A 20,982-nucleotide genomic window follows, 5' to 3' on the forward strand; every position below is an offset into this window, starting at 1 on the left:
AAACTATACAGTAAACCATACAGTAAACCATACAGTAAACTATACAGTAAACTATACAGGAAACTATACAGTAAACCATACAGTAAACTATACAGTAAACTATACAGTAAACCATACAGGAAACTATACAGTAAACCATACAGGAAACCATACAGTAAACCATACAGTTTACTATACAGTAAACCATACAGGAAACTATACAGTAAACCATACAGTAAACCATACAGTAAACCATACAGTAAACTATACAGTAAACTATACAGTAAACCATACAGTAAACTATACAGTAAACTATACAGTAAACCATACAGGAAACTATACAGTAAACCATACAGGAAACCATACAGTAAACCATACAGTTTACTATACAGTAAACCATACAGGAAACTATACAGTAAACCATACAGTAAACCATACAGTAAACCATACAGGAAACTATACAGTAAACCATACAGGAAACCATACAGGAAACTATACAGTAAACTATACAGTAAACTATACAGTAAACCATACAGTAAACTATACAGTAAACTATACAGTAAACTATACAGGAAACTATACAGTAAACCATACAGTAAACTATACAGTAAACTATACAGTAAACCATACAGCCATCACAGTAAAGTGATTCTCACTGAAGGAGGCTGAACGTGTCAGATGTCAGTGAACCTGCTGTGTAGCCACCACCTTTCTATCCGAACTAGCTTGTGTTGCCTGGTTTGATTTGTCGCTGCTGTTCACATCTCTGAACACTAGAGGGCAGCACTCATGTAGTCTTTTTTATTGGAAACCAGCATTATTAAGCAATCAATCAAGCTGCATTTTCCGTAGCACGGTAAACACAAAGAACGGATCAGTGTTTGACAGCGTTTTCTTTATTTCCGCTTTTGTTGTTGTTGTGTTAGAACAGAGAGCTACAACACCACCTTGTTCCAACCCCCACCCACCCATCCCAAATTCTCAAAGAAAACAGGGAAGAAATAAAATAAAATGGGGAGGTGGGGGTGCTCGGGGCGCCACCCCCAGGAGTGGGTTGATTGATACCCAGCCGGGGTCCTATGAGACGACGGGCTGCCGTCTTCTGTAGAACTCAGGAGCCGAGCCTCTGAAGGAGCACTTCAGCTTCTCTAACGGGGGAAATGACATCGACTCCTCCAACCAGGAGGTGGTGGGAGGCGGATTTGGGAACAGAACGGGTCTACGGCCAATGAGCAAGGCAAGGGCAAGGGCAACAACACCAGAAGAGCCCCAATAACATGTACTGCAACCTGCTCTCCGGGGCTCTCGGGGTGACTCCTCTGTGTGCGCCAGTGTGCATGGCTGCATGTGCTGTCTCAAACACCTCTGTTGCTGCTGCTGCTGCTGTTGTTGTGTGTTTATATGTTGTCACTTACGTCCAGCAGCGTGTGTAGATGCTGGTCCTGGAAAACACTGTGCAGGAAATCCAGATCCTTCTCACTGCAGTCTGTTAGAGCATGGATCTCTTCTAGACTGTCCAGCACCTGAGACACAGCCCCTGTGGGTGTGTGCAAACACACATACACACACAAACACACACACACACACACAGGCACAAAGAGACACACACAGATACACACACAGACACACAAAGAGACACACACACACAGACACAGAGACACAAGAGACGCAAAGACACACACGCACACAAAGATGCACACACATACAGACACACAAGCACAAAGATGCACACACATACAGACACACACACACACACACACACACACACACACACACACACACACACACACACACACACACAGACACATGACACACACATTCAGTCAGAGTCTTGCAGTTTCCTGGGGGCAGTGTAGACAGTACACACATGTTGTAAGAATGATGAAGCTCGTTTGTGTTTCAGCACTGACTACAGGAGTGAAGAGGACAGACAAGCTAGTGAAGACAGACTGACTACAGGAGTGAAGAGGACAAGCTGGTGAAGACAGACTGACTACAGGAGTGAAGAGGACAGACAAGCTAGTGAAGACAGACTGACTACAGGAGTGAAGAGGACAGACAAGCTAGTGAAGACAGACTGACTACAGGAGTGAGGAGGACAGACAAGCTAGTGAAGACAGACTGACTACAGGAGTGAAGAGGACAGACAAGCTAGTGAAGACAGACTGACTACAGGAGTGAAGAGGACAGACAAGCTAGTGAAGACAGACTGACTACAGGAGTGAAGAGGACAAGCTGGTGAAGACAGACTGACTACAGGAGTGAAGAGGACAGACAAGCTAGTGAAGACAGACTGACTACAGGAGTGAAGAGGACAGACAAGCTAGTGAAGACAGACTGACTACAGGAGTGAGGAGGACAGACAAGCTAGTGAAGACAGACTGACTACAGGAGTGAAGAGGACAGACAAGCTAGTGAAGACAGACTGACTACAGGAGTGAAGAGGACAAGCTGGTGAAGACAGACTGACTACAGGAGTGAAGAGGACAGACAAGCTAGTGAAGACAGACTGACTACAGGAGTGAAGAGGACAGACAAGCTAGTGAAGACAGACTGACTACAGGAGTGAGGAGGACAGACAAGCTAGTGAAGACAGACTGACTACAGGAGTGAAGAGGACAGACAAGCTAGTGAAGACAGACTGACTACAGGAGTGAAGAGGACAGACAAGCTAGTGAAGACAGACTGACTACAGGAGTGAAGAGGACAAGCTGGTGAAGACAGACTGACTACAGGAGTGAAGAGGACAGACAAGCTAGTGAAGACAGACTGACTACAGGAGTGAAGAGGACAGACAAGCTAGTGAAGACAGACTGACTACAGGAGTGAGGAGGACAGACAAGCTAGTGAAGACAGACTGACTACAGGAGTGAAGAGGACAGACAAGCTAGTGAAGACAGACTGACTACAGGAGTGAAGAGGACAGACAAGCTAGTGAAGACAGACTGACTACAGGAGTGAAGAGGACAAGCTGGTGAAGACAGACTGACTACAGGAGTAAGGAGGACAGACAAGCTAGTGAAGCCAGACTGACTGCAGGAGTGAAGAGGACAAGCTAGTGAAGCCAGACTGACTACAGGAGTGAGGAGGACAGACAAGCTAGTGAAGACAGACTGACTACAGGAGTGAAGAGGACAAGCTAGTGAAGACAGACTGACTACAGGAGTGAAGAGGACAGACAAGCTAGTGAAGACAGTTTGACTACAGGAGTGAGGAGGCCAGACAAGCTAGTGAATACAGACTGACTACAGGAGTGAAGAGGACAAGCTAGTGAAGACAGACTGATTACAGGAGTGAAGAGGACAGACAAGCTAGTGAAGACAGACTGACTATAGGAGTAAGGAGGACAGACAAGCTAGTGAAGCCAGACTGACTGCAGGAGTGAAGAGGACAGACAAGCTAGTGAAGACAGACTTGATTACAGGAGTGAAGAGGACAAGCTAGTGAAGACACACTGACTACAGGAGTGAGGAGGCCAGACAAGCTAGTGAAGACAGACTGACTACAGGAGTGAAGAGGACAAGCTAGTGAAGACAGACTGATTACAGGAATGAAGAGGACAGACAAGCTAGTGAAGACATACTGACTACAGGAGTGAAGAGGACAAGCCAGTGAAGACAGACTGACTGCAGGAGTAAGGAGGACAGACAAGCTAGCAAAGACAGACTGACTACAGGAGTGAAGAGGACAAGCTAGTGAAGACAGACTGACTACAGGAGTGAAGAGGACAGACAAGCTAGTGAAGCCAGACTGACTGCAGGAGTGAGGAGGACAGACAAGCTAGTGAAGACAGACTGACTACAGGAGTGAGGAGGACAGACAAGCTAGTTAAGACAGACTGACTACAGGAGTGAGGAGGACAGACAAGCTAGTGAAGACAGACTGACTACAGGAGTGAAGAGGACATGCTAGTGAAGACAGAGTGACTACAGGAGTGAAGAGGATAGACAAGCTAGTGAAGACAGACTGACTACAGGAGTGAAGAGGACAAGCTAAGGAAGACAGACTGACTACAGGAGTGACGAGGGCATGCTAGTGAAGACAGACTGACTACAGGAGTGAAGAGGACAAGCTAGTGAAGACAGACTGACTACAGGAGTGAAGAGGACACACAAGCTAGTGAAGCCAGACTGACTGCGGGAGTGAAGAGGACAAGCTAGTGAAGACAGACTGACTACAGGAGTGAAGAGGACAGACAAGCTAGTGAAGACAGACTGACTACAGGAGTGAGGAGGACATGCTAGTGAAGACAGAGTGACTACAGGAGTGAAGAGGATAGACAAGCTAGTGAAGACAGACTGACTACAGGAGTGAAGAGGACAGACAAGCTAGTGAAGACAGACTGACTACAGGAGTGAAGAGGACATGCTAGTGAAGACAGAGTGACTACAGGAGTGAAGAGGATAGACAAGCTAGTGAAGACAGACTGACTACAGGAGTGAGGAGGACAGACAAGCTAGTGAAGACAGACTGACTACAGGAGTGAAGAGGACATGCTAGTGAAGACAGAGTGACTACAGGAGTGAAGAGGATAGACAAGCTAGTGAAGACAGACTGACTACAGGAGTGAAGAGGACAAGCTAAGGAAGACAGACTGACTACAGGAGTGACGAGGGCATGCTAGTGAAGACAGGACAAGTTAGTGAAGACAGGACCACCATGTCACACACAGACACCAGCACAGAGGAACCGGGGGGGGGGGGGATCAGGGAACATGCATGGGTGCACACAGAGAGCCGGGGGATACCTACGTTCTGCTGCCAGCAGTCCTGGCAGGGAGGAAGCAGTAAGTCAAGCACAGAGACAGTGTGGTGTTAACTGCACTGTTTCATGAGACACATGTCCACACCATGTTCAGTACTGCACCCCAGTAGAACTCGCTTCACAACAGCTAGTCTGATGGAATTTATTTTTTTTTGGTGATTATTTCCCCCCTTTTCTCCCCAATGGTATCCGGCCAATTACTCCATTCTTCCCGGTCGCTGCTCCACCCCCTCTGCTGATCCGGGGAGGGCTGCAGACTACCACGTGCCTCCTCCCATACATGTGGAGTCACCAGCTGCTTCTTTTCACCTGACAGTGAGGAGTTTCACCAGGGGAACGTAGTGCGTGGGAGGATCACACTATTCCCCCCAGTCCCCCCTCCCCCGAACAGGCAACCCGACCGCCCAGAGGGGGTGCTAGTGCAGCGACCCGGACACACGACCAAGCTGGAGGTAACACGGGAGTAATCTGAAACTCAGCTGTGATTTAACACACTTGTGACGACTTGTCTAGAAGGTTAATTAACTTGCAGATGTTCCTGACACGTCCTACATGTCCTGACCACCGAGGAAGTTGCTCTTCACACAAGTCCACCAGGCTGGACAACAGGACTCCAATGACAACAGATGTCATGTTTCATATTAGTTGATATGAATCGAGCAATAACCGTAGCACACGCTTCTTTCCGGTTGGGGACATCGAGCACCACAGCGCCATCACCGGCGTGTCTTATGAGGACATCTGCATGTGCAACAACGGTCACATGGTCTCAGCAACAGACGAGTGTGGGACTGTTACTCTTCCTTCTGTTGTTGCAGTCACCGTGTTCCAGCAGTCAGAAGCTATGTAAGGATGACCACACTGTCCTGTCCTGGCAACGACCGGAGCTTAGAAACGGCTTGCTGAGAGAAGGACGAGCTTTGCCTGGCCCGTCAGACAAAAGTCGACACAGCAGAGGAGAAAAACCGTGTGGCCGCACAACTTTGGAGAGGGAAGTGTTGATAAATGCTACACTCTGCACCACCGACTGTCCGTGCATGTGTGTGTGTGGGTGTGTACCTGAGGAGGTTGGATTCTCGGAGAAGTCGTGCAGCTCCTCGGGAGGATCTCCATAGAAGGAGTTAAACTTGTGACTGGAGACTGCAGCCAGCACTGCCCCCTGAAGAAACACCAGCACATATACTTACACAAACGGACCCACAATCACCGACTAGTCATGTGTCAGAGGAATAGGGTGGAAAGACAACACAAGCTTCAGCTTACTGTATGCTAATGTCTTCATCCACTCATGCTTGTACAATATGGATATGTGTGTGTGTGTGTGTGTAGAGAGCACCTTTAGCTTCCGCCTGGCGTTGAACTTCCTCAGCTGTTCCACAGTCTCTGGCAGGTGGATCTTGTAGGCATAGCGGTCTCTCTCCTTGGCAAAATCAGTAAACAGCAGTATGTTTATCGTTCTCTCTCTCTCACACACACACATACTGAGGAAACCAAGCTGATTCATAACACAAGGTTCTTGTTTTCGGACATGTGCCCCCTTTCAGTCGATTCACTCTGAGTAACACGTGTTGTACAAGATATAATACCCTCTTGAGCAGGGGTGGGCAATCTTATCCAGAAAGGGCCGGTGTGGGTGAAGGTTTTTGTTCCAGCCAAACAGCTGGTTGGAACCTGTGTCTCCTAATCAAGTTCCTCAGCAAAGACTCTACTGATTGATTAGTGGGATCAGGTGTGTAACTGCGTGGTAGGAAAAAATCTCTAGAACCGCCACTGCAAGGGTTTGAGTTTACCTGGGAGAGAGCGGGCATACTCTGCCAGAGGAAGAGCTTAATGTTGGGCCTTGTTTAAGGGTTTATATGTAGTGGCCCCTTCAGTGGCTCACTCTGTGCTCTCTGCTGGGTCTACTTTACTTGGAACCCAGTGGGGTGGTTCGTTCCTGCTCTGTGGGGCCTGAATATATGTCCCGTACAATATGTGTTGTACTGAGGGAAACAACTGAAAGGGAATGTAGAGGTTATGAATACAACATTCATTCGCTATGCTTCGCCAGGAGAGCTTGGTGAAGAGCGGTGTGATGAACTGAGAGATGCTGCTGGAGGAGGCCTAGGAGGAGGGGCCAGGCCACAACGTGTCATTTGCCTTTCGCGCGTGAACAGAGGTGTCTTCAGCCAGACTCAAGAAGGTGTTATATCCCATACAACATGTGTTGAACCCCGTTCCTCTCCTTCAGGGTACAGGGCTTTAGAATTCTTTTACATATCAGTCTACCCTGTTGCTAAACCAAAATCAGTGCGCTGCTATTTGACATCTGAATTCAGAGGACATGTGATATGACTGTTTGTCACGACTGTTTGATGTGCGTCTATGATAAGTGTCACATAGGTAACTGTGTGTTTAATTTGTGTGTAAATCTCTTGAATGTAACTGCCCAAGGATGCAAAATGAATTTCAGTGCAAACTGAAAATAAAGTTGTGTTGTGTCGTATCGTATAACCCTATGTTTCTTTAAAGCACACTGAGCTGGAATGCATTCTGCTGTTTGTGGGTTTTCAGTAGCTCTGCAGAACAACAACAATGAAATCAGCTGGAACTTTGGCCCAAAGTCCTAATGTCAAGGTACGAGAAAGTAAATGAGATAATGAAAAAAAAACGAGAAAGAGAGAGAGAGCGAGAGCAAACGAGAGCGAGAGAGAGAGGTGGGGAGGGCTGGGAGTGCAAGTGTGAACTCCAGCTGTCCTTGTGTACCTTCAGCCAGGGGTGGTTGAGGGCCTCATAGACGGTGATTCTCTCAGCGGGGTCGAGCATCAGCATGCGTCTCACCAGGTCCTTAGCACTCTCTGAGATGTGGCTCCATTGGCGCGGATTCATCTACACACACACACACACACACACAAAATCACTTTCATGTGGGGTCTCTCATCCAGGGGGTGTAGACAAGAGGTCGACCGATATGGGTTTTTTTCAGGGCCGATACCGAAACCAACTATTAGTAATCAAGGGGACTGATAACTGATATTTGGAACCAATACACATTTGAAATAAAAATTACAATATTGGTTTCAAGATTTAGAACAACACAAAATCTGACACAAAACGTAACTGAAATGCCTTTAAGCACATGTTCAATTAAAAGACAACTTTTCATTATCTTAAAATAAAAAAAAGTGCAGCAGCAAGAAATAACTTCGTAGCCGATAACGTTTTTTTTTGCTAGCCAGCTGGCTAAATTATGAACAAACAAATGAACTTGTTGATGTTTGCTACATGTTAGCTCTACGAGACTCAATGTTAGCTTATGTTATTATGACCTACCAAACTAAAATGGAAGGAGTCTCAGTCTGTATGTCTGTCCTAGGGTTGCCACCAGACATAATCTCAAGCGATCAGACAGGTTTTTTTTTAAAGGGCGTCATTCATTCATCAACATTCATAAACTCCTACATGTGGTGCATTCTCCCGCGTTTGGGGACGAACCTGAAGTGGTTGTGTTCCTGGACACGGAGAAAGCATTCTGCAGAGTTGAATGGAACTATCTGTTTGCTGTACTGGACAAATCTGGCTTTGGCTCATCATTTATTTCTTGGGTTCGACTTCTGTATTCATCCCCAAAAGCAGTTGTAGTCACTAATAAAGTGTGTTCACAATATCCCCTATCCAGAGGAACACGTTAAGGGTGCCCTCTAAGTCCTTTACTATTCACGTTAGCCATAGAACCTCTGTCAGTAAAGTTTTTTTTATCGGAAACCAGTGTTACATACATGTTAGACACAAACAACAGATCAGTGGTTCACAACATTTCCCCCTTTTTTGGTGTGTTAGAACAGAGAACTACAATAACACATTGTTCCAACCCCCCATCCATCCCAAATTCTTAAAGAAAACAGGGAAGAAGAAAAAAATGCACATACAGAACTGAGTAAGTAAATAACACACACACACACACACACACACACACACACACACACACACACACACACACACACACACACACACACACACACACACACACACACACACACACACAGGGAGTTGATAAAATGAAATAAAATAAAGTAGGGAGGTCAATGCAATAAAAAGGATGCTTGGGATGCCTACCCCAAGGAATGGATTCATAATCAGTTGGGGTCCAGAGAGGTAAGAGAATTTACATGAGATAATATGATGCCATTTTTTGTAGAACTTAGCAGTTGAGCCTCTTAAAGAATACTTCAACTTCTCTAATGGGAGAAATTACATTAAATCCTTTAACCAGGAGGTAGCGGAAGGTGGATTTGGGCTTTTCCACTGTAACAGAATGTGTCTATGGGCAATGAGTGAGGCAAAGCAACAACATCAGAATTTTCCTTGGCAACACTGGCTGGCATAGGGGTACCCAAAGATGGCTGTCAAGGGGCAGGGATCCAGTGTAATTTTGAGGGCTTCTCCTATCATCTTAAAGAAAAGGGACCAGAACTCAACTAATTTTGGACAGGAGAAAAACATATGACTATGATCTGCCGGTGATGAGCCACATCTATCGCAGGTATCACTCATGCCTGGAAACAGCCTACAAAGCTTAGCTGTTGTAAAAGGAACCATATGCAAGACCTTAAACTGAATTAAACTTAAACGGGGACATGAGGATGTAGAGTTGACCCTGGCTTGTGCCCTGTCCCACCATTCATCTGTCACATCACGTTCTAGCTCCTGTTCCCAACTACCCCTAACCCCTGCTAGAGAAGTCAAATCCAAGGATGATATAAGGTCATATAAAATTGAGATCCTGCTACGTGCCCTGGGGTGAGAAAGTACCTTAGAGACAAGAGAGCCTACTGGAAGCTGAGGGAAAGATGTGAAATGTGTGTGAGCGTAATTAAGAGCTTGAAGATACCGGAACAAATGAGATTGAGGTAAATTGTACTTTAAACAGAGATCATTAAAAGTGTTGAATGAGCGTTTTAAATATAAATCTGAGAAATGGGCCAGGCCTCCCTCTCTCCACTGATCGAAAGCTGTATATAAATTAGAGGGAGGAAACAAGTGGTTATTACAAATGGGGCTGCATGGAGCGGGGGCAGAAAGTTTGTAATGTTGCCTAAATTGTTTCAAAATTTTCAAAGTAGACGCGACGCGAAAGGGTCCGACCCGTTAGCCAAGGGCTAAGGGCTGATCGTTGTATTGCCCTTTTCCTTTGGGAAGGGCATCCCCGGCTGGACTGTCACAGCCGGGGAGCGAACTCGTGTCTCCCGCACCACGGGCGACGACCGTAACCTGTCGACTAAAGGGCCCGACCCCTTAGCCAAGGGCTACCGAGCCTAATCATCCGCGATCGTTACAATATTGTAGCGATTTCGGGGGGCAACGCAACCACAGGAAGTGCCGCAGCCGGGACGCGAACCCGTATCGCCCGCACCGCAGGAGACATCGCTAACCGCTAGACTAAAGGGTCAGACCCGCGAGTCAGCGGCCAGCGTGTCTACTAATCCATGCACGTTACAATATCTTTGCAAGCGTCAATGATTTAAAGAGACACTTGCGTCAAAATCTGACCTTTCCTGTTGTTAATCCATGTAAGGAGCGCGGATGGGATGGATGAGACAAATGGTAGCCCTAAAATCACATTTACGGCCAGATGAGAGATACCGGCGGTCGAGTAACTGACTTCCGGTTGGCGAAAACGTGGCAATTTCCCGCGTCACGAATTACATTAGCATAGAGGGCGTGTCCGTAGCGGGGCGCTATAAAAGCAGAGTCGCACCGTCTAGGCTCAGAGGCTGTGTTGGCTGAGCAACCTATATGTGTGAGGCGAGTAGTGAACTTCCACCGAGAAAGAGGAACCGTTTTCCACTTCCACATCCTCAAACTCAGAGCTGCTGTCGGCGGTCTCGCCACTCGCCATTTTTTCCCCTCGTTTTTCTGCAGCAAGTGGTTTAGAGCCAGTGTTCAGGCCACCCACTGTGGTGTATTGGATCGAGCACTCGGTGCTCGATTGTGTTGGACTGTCACCACTACTGAGTTCTGTAATACACTGGTCGAGCCTAGTAGCGCGTGATGTCTCCGTCAGTAAAGATCAGACTTGTGCCGCATCCTCGTCTCCGTGTACTTATATATAATAGTGATTAAGTTAGCAACCCACGAATAGTAACACTACAATAGTGTACATAAGAGAAGTCACAACACCCACGGTTAAAAATGTGTTCAGAAACAGCATGAAAGCGCCACTTTAAGTCAACTAATTCAACATTCCAAGATCAAACATTTTCCGCTGTCTTCAGATTCGTTACTTCATTCATATTCAGAGTTCCTCTTTCCCTCAGCCACGTGAGACATCAAGACTAGAGGGGTAACACTTTAGTATGGGGAACGTAGACACCATTAATTAGGTGCGTATTAGCATGCAAATTAGCAACATATTGGCTCTTCATTGGTCGTTATTAAGCACTTATTAATGCCGTATTCTGCATGGCCTCATTATACAACCATTAACTATGAGTTTTCCCTCTATAACCTCAGAAGTATTGCTTATTAGTAGTACCATCTCAGTATGCTTTGCTGAGTATGGCCTTTATAAGGTGGTAGTACCACAAGAAGAGTTATTCTCCCTTACTAACACTTAATGAATATGGTCTGCTCTTACATAACAAAACACAAAACTACAAGTGTTCATAGTGTTAAATGACTGTAAATTAAGTTTTTGTTACTTGGAATATGTTCCCCATACTAAAGTGTTACCACTAGATGTCATACTTTAGACTCCTTCATATTTAAAGGGCCAAATATCTATCACACGTAACGCAATCATGTAATTCAAAAATGTGTCCCTAGGAAACATCAAAGCAGAATGGGAAGAGTAACTAGGAACTAACACATCTGGCAGTACATGGGCCAAAGCTCTGAGCAGGGGGACTAGTCCCTCTTCCTGTGCACGTTTTAATCTGGTTCAGTTTGAAGTCCTCCACCGTCCTCACTACAGTAAGACCGAAACAGCTGACATGTACCCAAACACGGATGAAACATGTGATCACTATGAAACGGGCAAAGCAGATGTGATGTTTGCTTTGAGAATGGTGATGGAGAAGTATAGAGGAGGCCAGAAGGAGGTACATTGTGCCTTTGTAGATTTAGAGAAAGCATATGACAGGGTGCCGAGAGAGGAGGTGTGGTACTGTATGAGGAAGTGGGGAGTTACAGAGAAGTATGTAGGAGTGGTGCAGGATATGTGTGAGGGAAGTGTGACAGGGGTGAGGTGTGTGGTTGAAATGACAGATGGGGTCAAGGTGGAGGTGGGATTACATCAAGGATCGGCTCTGAGCCCTTTCTTGTTTGCAGTAGTGATGGACAGGTTGACGGACGAGATCAGGCAGGAGTCTCCATGGACTATGATGTTCGTGGATGACGTTGTGATCTGTAGCGAGAGTAGGGTGCAGGTGGAGGAGAGCCTGGAGAGGTGGAGGTATGCACTGGAGAGAAGAGGAATGAAAGTCAGTAGGAGCAAGACGGAATACCTATGTGTGAATGAGAGAGAGGACAGTGGAATGGTCAGGATGCAAGGAGTGGAGGTGATGAAGGCGTATGAGTTTAAATACTTGGGGTCAACTGTCCAAAGTAACGGGGAGTGCAGGAGAGAGGTGAAGAAGAGAGTGCAGGCAGGGTGGAGCGGGTGGAGAAGAGTGTCAGGAGTGATTTGCGACAGAAGGGTATCAGCAAGAGTTAAAGGGAAAGTTTACAAGATGGTGGTGAGACCAGCTATGTTGTATGGTCTGGAGACAGTGGCACTGATGAAAAGACAGGAGGTGGAGGAGCTGGAGGTGGCAGAGATGAAGATGATAAGATTTTCATTGGGAGTGATGAAGAAGGACAGGATTAGGAAGGAGTATATTAGAGGGACAGCTCAGGTTGGACGGTTTGGAGACAAAGCAAGAGAGGCAAGATTGAGATGGTTTGGACATGTGTGGAGGAGAGATGCTGGGTATACTGGGAGAAGGATGCTGAATATGGAGCTGCCAGGGAAGAGGAGAAGAGGAAGGCCAAAGAGGAGGTTTATGGAGGTGGTGAGGGAGGACATGCAGGTGGCTGGTGTGACAGAGGAAGACGCAGAGGACAGGAAGAGATGGAAACGGATGATCCGCTGGGGCGCCCCCTAACGGGAGCAGCCAACAGCAGTAGTAGTAGTAGTAGTAGCAGTAGTAGTAGTAGTAGTAGTAGTAGTAGTAGTAGTAGTAGTAGATTCACGTAAGACTGATGTGCAACAGTCAAATTGTTCTTAGATGAGTATTCAATTGCAGATGTGACATATCGCTCCAAATGACTGAATAACAAAGACCTAACCACACAACTGATATACTACACAATCATCTTTATAACCTGTTTTGTGTAAAGGAAGGAACCCCCCTCCCCTTTTGCCCCCCCCCATTTTTTCTATTTTCTATTTCTTCTTTACTTTAGGTTATTTTGTGTATGTATGTATGTATGTATGTATGTATGTATGTATGTATGTATGTATGTATGCATGCATGCATGTATGTATGTATGTATGTATGTATGTATGTATGTATGTATGTATGTATGTATGTATGTATGTATGTATGTATGTATGTATGTACGTGTATGTATGTATGTGTATGTATGTATGTGTGTGTGTGTGTGTGTGTAAGCCACTTTATTTTGTCATTGTAGGTTACAGTGAGTGTGTTCTCTACATGTAACCATCCTATTGTGTAGCAGCAGTGGGCAGCTGCGGCACCCGGGGGCCAAATACAGTTCTTCTTCCCATTGCCTTGCTCAGGGGCACAGGCAGGAGTATTAACCCTGACATACTTGTCATTTTGACGGTGGGAGGAAACCGGAGCACCCGGAGGACACGGGGAGAACACGCGAACTCCACACAGAAAGGACCTGGGATGGCCTGCGGTTCGAACCCGGGACCTTCTTGCTGTGAAGCGACAGTGCTAACCACTGGGCCACCGTGCCACCCTATATATAAACCCCTCACCCTTTTTCGGGTGGTGTATGTCCTCCTCAAGTTTGGTCCTCGACCAGAGGCCTGGGAGTTTGAGGGTTCTGTGCAGTATCTTAGCTGTTCCTAGGACCACACTCTCCTGGACAGAGGCCTCAGATGCTGTTCCTGGAATCTGCTGGAGCCACGCTCCCCGTCTGGGGGTCACAGCCCCTATTACCACTGGGACTACTGTGGACTTCACCTTCCACATCTGACCTAGTTCTTCCCTCAGCCCTTGGTATTTCTCTAGCTTCTCAAGCTCTTTCTTCCTGATGTTGCCGTCACTCGAGATCGCTACATCCATCACTACTGCTGCCTTCTGCTCCTTGTTGACCATCATACATATAGTATATATATATATATATATATATATATATATATATATATATATATATATGTGTGTGTTTATAAAAATGGGACAAATGCTGTTTCTACCCATGAATGTTCTTATTGTACATCTTTTAGGTCCCTTAAAGATACTTGTTGTCCTCAGTACGGTAGCCAAGTTCAGTTCCAGTTGCCCTGGCACTAACATTACTCAAACATATAGCGATCACCACATCAATTATTACCTCATTATACTTCACTGTATATCACTGCAACAGAGTATCCGGACGTTTCAGTGGCATAACATGGAAACGGCATGCTCGTCACCATAGAAACAGGTCATAAGACTGTGGTGTTTTTCCGGCCTCAGTAGAGAAGGATTGTGATGTTTACTGCTCCAGCTCTGCTTGCTCGCTGGAGCTACGTCAGTCTGCAAATGGGTGTTGATAGGCTATTACTCCAGACGTGTAACCAATCACGTCGTGCTGTGGGCGGGACATTGCTCGAGACCACAGACTGGCGAGTACAGACAGCGACAGACGGCTGCAGCGGAGCCAAAGTAGCGTGATTCTAAATTAATTCCTCTTACCGGCCATCAGATAAAAAATGTAATGATTCCGATAACTGTAAAAATGCTGAATATCGGCTCCCAAAATCGGCCAGGCCGATAATCGGCCGACCCCCCAGTGCCAACCGATTATCGGCCCACGACGCTTTTAACCCTTTCACAGGGAGATGAACTCTGGGGTTTCTCTCGGCATCTCCTCTGCTGGGAAAACGTCTTCTGAAATTGCCAGAAATGGTTACGGGGCAAATCTTCCTGGGTAGTGGTATTACCTTGTATTTACCCTTGCAGATGGACTCGAACAGGCGCTCCTTGGTGCCATAGAAAGGCAGACAGCCAGAGAGGAGGATGAAGAGGATGACGCCGCAACCCCACACGTCCACGGGCTTTCCATACGGCTCCCTCTTCACCACCTCTGGGGCCATGAAGTGAGGGGTGCCCACCCGCCCTGCAGGACGACGGACACAAACCCAGTTAACACAATAGCGTCAATGACATGAATAAAAATGTAAAACAAGACATTTTAAGTTCCCCTTTAAAACTCCGCCATCTTTGAACGGCCCACAGACTCCCTGGCTGACCTAGCCAGACGTCTGTCTTCTGTATTTTACTAGTCAGTAAGTGTGTAAGTCTTTGGTCAGAAAGTTTCTGCCAGGGGACGTGAGGGCCCTGTGTGTAATCACGAAGAGGCTTGAAAAGAGGAAGGCTGGTGCTCTTGAACCCGGTCATGTGAGCATTTCTTTTGGTCCCGTTCACCAGAAGAGAGAGCGTACGAGTACGAGTCCGAGCCGCTTCTCTTTCAGGGCAGTTTGACGACAGCACTCCTAAGAGCTAATGGCAGCACTTCTTTTAGAAAAAGCACCAAAAACTGCTTTGTGTTTCTCCCCAATTGCACCCGGCCAATTACCCCAGTCTTCCGAGCCGTGCCGGTCTCTGCTCCACCCCCTCTGCAGACCCGGGGAGGGCTGCATATTACCACATGTCTCATTATGATTAATAAACTAAATCAACTAAAAGTTCTGCATTAATTTTGTCTGAGGCGACTGCGGGAAACAGGAAGCCGTGTCATGTAGATGTACTAGGGGTTGCACAGAGAACTTGAGCGTTCGAGTTCTGGAGCCGTTAAATCAATTCTCGAGTTTCTACAGTAGCACTGAGTACTCGTTAATCACGTGATGCCAGATTTTGTACGGACTCAGCTTCCAGTTAGAACCCTTGGTAAACAAGAGCGACTGTTGTGAGTTGTACACGTCCGGGTCGCATGGCAGGCTGTTGCCTACGAACACGGGGATCGCCCGTTCGAATCCCCGTGTTACCGCCAGCTTGGTCGGGCGTCCCTACAGACACAATTGGCCGTGTCTGCGGGTGGGAGGCCGGATGTGGGTGTGTGTCCTGGTCGCTGCACCAGCACCTCCTCGGGTCGGTCGGGGCACCTCCTTGGGGGGAACTGGGGGGAATAGCGTGATCCTCCCATGCGCTACGTCCCCCTGGTGAAACTCCTCACTGTCAGGTGAAAAGAAGTGGCTGGTGACTCCACATGTATGGGAGGAGACATGTGGTAGTCTGCAGGCCTCCCCGGATTGGCAGAGGGGGTGGAGCAGAGACCGGGACGGCTTGGAAGAGTGGGGTAATTGGCCAGATGCAATCGGGGAGAAAAGGGGGGGGTGATTGTGAGTTGTGGACAGACGAGGTTACTACACTAAACGATTTCATGTGGTTATGAAACAGATGGAAGCAAATATGAATAATTTCATGTTTAAACTGGTTAAGATGACTAATGATGACCAGGTTTAACCGAGTTCACAGAAAAAAGGGCGCTATATCTAAACACAACAACACAGCGAGAAACCCACTTTGTTGGCTGAACCTTCTGTGTTGAGTAGGATGTTGGTAACAATAACATTAAATACTGCCAGCATCATCCATACTTCACCACTGCGTGAGGTCAGACCAGCAAGGCTGGATTACGGACCGGCCATGCTGGGTGAGTGCCCCGGGGCCCCGGACCACAAAGGGCCCCAAAAGGTCAGGGGTCGCATGTAAGTAGGGATCCCCAATCATACCCTACAAGGGACGTTTGTTCAAACCCTGCATCGCGAAACAAGGCCCAATCTGGTCTCTATTGATGCGGGGACCCCAAGCTACAGTCGCTACTGATGCAGGGCCCCAAGCGACAAAGTCTCTATTGATGCGGGAGCTCAAGCTACAGTCGCTACTGATGCAGGGCCCCAAGCGACAAAGTCTCTATTGATGCGGGGACCCCAAGCTACAGTCTCTACTGATGCAAGGCCCCAAGCTACAAAGTCTCTATTGATGCGGGAGCTCAAGCTACAGTCGCTACTGATGCAAGGCCCCAAGCTAGTCTCTACTTATGTGGGAGCTCAAGCTACAGTCTCTACTGATGCAAGGCCCCAAGCTACAAAGTCTCTATTGATGCGGGGACCCCAAGCTACAGTCTCTACTGATGCAAGGCCCCAAGCTACAAAGTCTCTATTGATGCGGGAGCTCAAGCTACAGTCTCTACTGATGCAAGGCCCCAAGCTACAAAGTCTCTATTGATGCGGGGCCCCAAGCTACAGTCGCTACTGATGCACGGCCCAAGCTAGTCTCTACTTATGTGGGAGCTCAAGCTACAGTCTCTACTGATGCAGGGCCCCAAGCGACAAAGTCTCTATTGATGCGGGGACCCAAGCTACAGTCGCTACTGATGCACGGCCCAAGCTAGTCTCTACTTATGTGGGAGCTCAAGCTACAGTCTCTACTGATGCAAGGCCCCAAGCTACAAAGTCTCTATTGATGCGGGGACCCCAAGCTACAGTCTCTACTGATGCAAGGCCCCAAGCTACAAAGTCTCTATTGATGCGGGAGCTCAAGCTACAGTCTCTACTGATGCAAGGCCCCAAGCTACAAAGTCTCTATTGATGCGGGGCCCCAAGCTACAGTCGCTACTGATGCACGGCCCAAGCTAGTCTCTACTTATGTGGGAGCTCAAGCTACAGTCTCTACTGATGCAGGGCCCCAAGCGACAAAGTGTCTATTGATGCGGGGACCCCAAGCTACAGTCTCTACTGATGCAGGGCCCCAAGCGACAAAGTCTCTATTGATGCGGGACCCCAAGCTACAGTCTCTATTGATGCCGGAGTTCAAGCTACAGTCTCTACTGATGTGGGGCCCAAGCTACAGTCTCTACTGATGTGATTCAAAATTGTGTTGTACTTTGTAGTTGCCATCCAAATCCCATGCAGATTGGCATAGCATTAACTACCATGTTGGGTATTTGCATTAGTTTTACATTTAGCAATGTTTAGTATTGTTTGTGTAGCCTATCTGATGGGGCGGGGGGGGGGGGGGGCAATGGACGTGCATGCCCCGGGGCCCCCTGGTGGGTTAATCAGGCCATGAAGACCAGGTGTCATCTTCATATCACATCATGATTTTTATGCTTTGCTCTGTCTGCTCAGACCAGCCCCGTCATAGTTACATGGTCTCTTCATTGATGCAAGTATTCACACCCCTTCACTTTCCCCACATTTTGTTATGTTACAGCCTTATTCCAAAATGGATTAAATCCCATTTTTTTTAATCAATCTACACACAATACCCCATAATGACAAAGCGAAAAAGGTTTTGTAGAAATTTTTGCCTGTTTATTAAAAATAAAAAACTGAAATATTGCATGTACATAAGTATTCACACCCTTTACTCAGTACTTGGTTGAGGCACCCTTGGCAGTGATTACAGCCTCAAGTCTTCTTGGGTATGAAGCTACAAGCTTGGCACACCTATATGTGGGGTATTTCTCCCATTCTTCTCTGCAGATCCTCTCCAGCTCTGTAAGGTTAGATGGGGAGCGTCGCTGCACAGCTATTTTCAGGTCTTTCCAGAGATGTTCAATGGGGTTCAAGTCTGGGCTCTGGCTGGGCCACTCAAGGACATTCACAGACTTTTCCCGAAGCCACTCCTTCGTTGTCTTGGCTGTGTGTTTAGGGTCGTTGTCGTGTTGAAAGGTAAACCTTCGCCCCAGTCTGAGGTCCTGAGCGCTCTGGAGCAGGTTTTCATCAAGGATCTCTCTGTACTTTGCTCCATTCATCTTTCCCTCGATCCTGACTAGTCTCCCAGTTCCTGCTGCTGAAGAACATCCCCACAGCATGATGCTGCCACCACCATGCTTCACTGTAGGGATGGTATTAGCAAGGTGATGAGAGGTGCCTGGTTTCCTCCAGATGTGACGTTTGGCATTCAGGCCAAAGACTTCAATCTTGGTTTCATCAGACCAGAGAATCTTGTTCCTCATGGTCTGAGAGTCCTTTAGGTGCTTTCTGGCAAACTCCAAGCGGGCTGTCATGTGCCTTTTACTGAGCAGAGGCTTCCGTCTGGCCACTCTACCATAAAGGCCTGATTGGTGGAGTGCTGCAGAGATGGTTGTCCTTCTGGAAGGTTCTCCCATCTCCACAGAGGAACGCTGGAGCTCTGTCAGAGTGACCATTGGGTTCTTGGTCACCTCCCTGACCAAGGCCCTTCTCCCCCCATTGCTCAGTTTGGCTGGGCGGCCAGCATTAGGAAGAGTCCCGGTGGATCCAAACTTCTTCCATTTACGAATGATGGAGACCACTGTGCTCTTCGGGACCTTCAAAGCTGTAGACATTTTGTTGTACCCTTCCCCAGATCTGTGCCTCGATACAATCCTGTCTCGGAGGTCCACAGACAATTCCTTTAACTTCATGGCTTGGTTTCTGCTCTGACATGCACTGTCAACAGTGGGACCTTATATAGACAGGTGTGTGCCTTTCCAAATCATGTCCAATCCATTGAATTTACTACAGGTGGACTCCAATCAAGGTGTAGAAACACCTCAAGGATGATCAGTGGAAACAGGATGAACCTGAGCTCAATTTTGAGTGTCATAGCAAAGGGTGTGAATACTTATGTACATGCAATATTTCAGTTTTTTATTTTCAATAAATTTGCAAAAATTTCTACAAAACCTTTTTCACTTTGTCATTATGGGGTATTGTGTGTAGATTGATGAGAAAAAAAATCAATTTTGGAATAAGGCTGTAACATAACAACATGTGGGGAAAGTGAAGGGGTGTGACTACTTTCCGGATGCACTGTATATAGTTGACAGAAAGTTTCCTCTTTTCTAAACTCGTGTCTCTGCGGAAGTGAGAGGGGAAGAACTTCCTGCATGTCTGCTTCTCTGAGTGAAAGTTGCAGAGCAACTGTCACGAGTTGTCTCCTTGTGGTTTTGTGATGACTGGGTAAGCTGTCCGCAGACATGGTGTTCAAAGTGGGGTCAGGGTCCCAACAGTGGCCCTTGTGGGCGGATGGTTGGTCCCGAGCCAGAAGAGGAATTAATTAATTTCCCTATAATTAAGATCCCTTGTATCATCTCCACACACCCCTGTTCCCAAATGTGTCACACAACGTATGAGACCCATTCATGTGACACGTTACCGAGTCCAGAACAGCTCACATTTTATTTCATGTGAACATTTACCTTCTGACCCTGAGACAACACAGCTTAACCAAGAAAAACGGAGCAACTGCTTCCTTTCTGTTTGGGAGGGACACCGATGACACCCAGTGGGTATTTTTTTGGGAGGGGGGGGGGAACGGGGGGGTTCCCCCCGTTCCCCCCCTTTTCTCCCCAATTGTACTTGGCCAATTACCCCACTATTTCGAGCCGCCTGGTCGCTGCTCCGACCCTTCTGCTGATCCGGGGGCACATGTTTTTTTTCCTAGGATGAATCCGGAAAGTTCCCGCCCTCAGGCGCTAGGATCGGCCAGGCCAGATCTGCCTGTCAGTCACCTTTCCGGATTCACCCTAGGAAAAAAATATTCGCTTACCGTACACACACAGTTAAGTTGGCACAGTTAGCTTGGTTGCAAACGTGGCCAATGGCTAACAGTAAGCTAGCAAACGTGGCTAGGGTTAGGGTGTCGCGCGTTCGCATCGGCCTTGACTGACAGGCAGATCTGGCCAATCCTAGCGCCTGAGGGCGAGCACTTTCCGGATTCTCCTAGGAAAAAAACATTCGTGATCCGGGGCGGGCTGCAGACTACCACATGCCTCCTCCGATACATGTGGAGTCACCAGCTGCTTCTTTTCACCTGACAGTGAGGAGTTTCACCAGGGGGACGTAGCACGTGGCAGGATCACGCTATTCCCCCCAATCCCCCCCCCGAACAGGCGCCCCGACCAACCAGAGGAGGCGCTAGTGCAGCGACCAGGACACATACCCACATCCGGCTTCCCACCCGCAGACACGGCCCATTGTGTCTGTAGGGACGCCCGACCAAGCCGGAGGCAACACGGGGTTTTACATAGTGGCTGAAGCAGACGCGGGCTGATTAAACGAGAAGAGCT

At 47.5% G+C, this 20,982-nt stretch overlaps 1 protein-coding gene across 3 annotated transcripts in view; it reads right to left on the reverse strand.

Moving 5' to 3' along the window:
• Positions 1-20,982, reverse strand: part of caska (calcium/calmodulin-dependent serine protein kinase a) — a 129,563-nt gene that overhangs the window by 65,105 nt on the left and 43,476 nt on the right. For all 3 annotated transcript variants that reach the window (XM_056290076.1, XM_056290075.1, XM_056290074.1), the window contains exons 5-9: positions 14,885-15,060; positions 7,489-7,611; positions 6,080-6,163; positions 5,803-5,902; positions 1,395-1,516 (exon numbers count right to left, since the gene is read on the reverse strand). In XM_056290076.1, the coding sequence (XP_056146051.1) occupies positions 1,395-1,516; positions 5,803-5,902; positions 6,080-6,163; positions 7,489-7,611; positions 14,885-15,060 (605 nt within the window). The remainder of the gene's footprint in view (positions 1-1,394; positions 1,517-5,802; positions 5,903-6,079; positions 6,164-7,488; positions 7,612-14,884; positions 15,061-20,982) is intronic.

Source organism: Lampris incognitus, chromosome 11 (assembly GCF_029633865.1).
Source record: "Lampris incognitus isolate fLamInc1 chromosome 11, fLamInc1.hap2, whole genome shotgun sequence".
Classification (NCBI taxonomy): domain Eukaryota; kingdom Metazoa; phylum Chordata; class Actinopteri; order Lampriformes; family Lampridae; genus Lampris; species Lampris incognitus.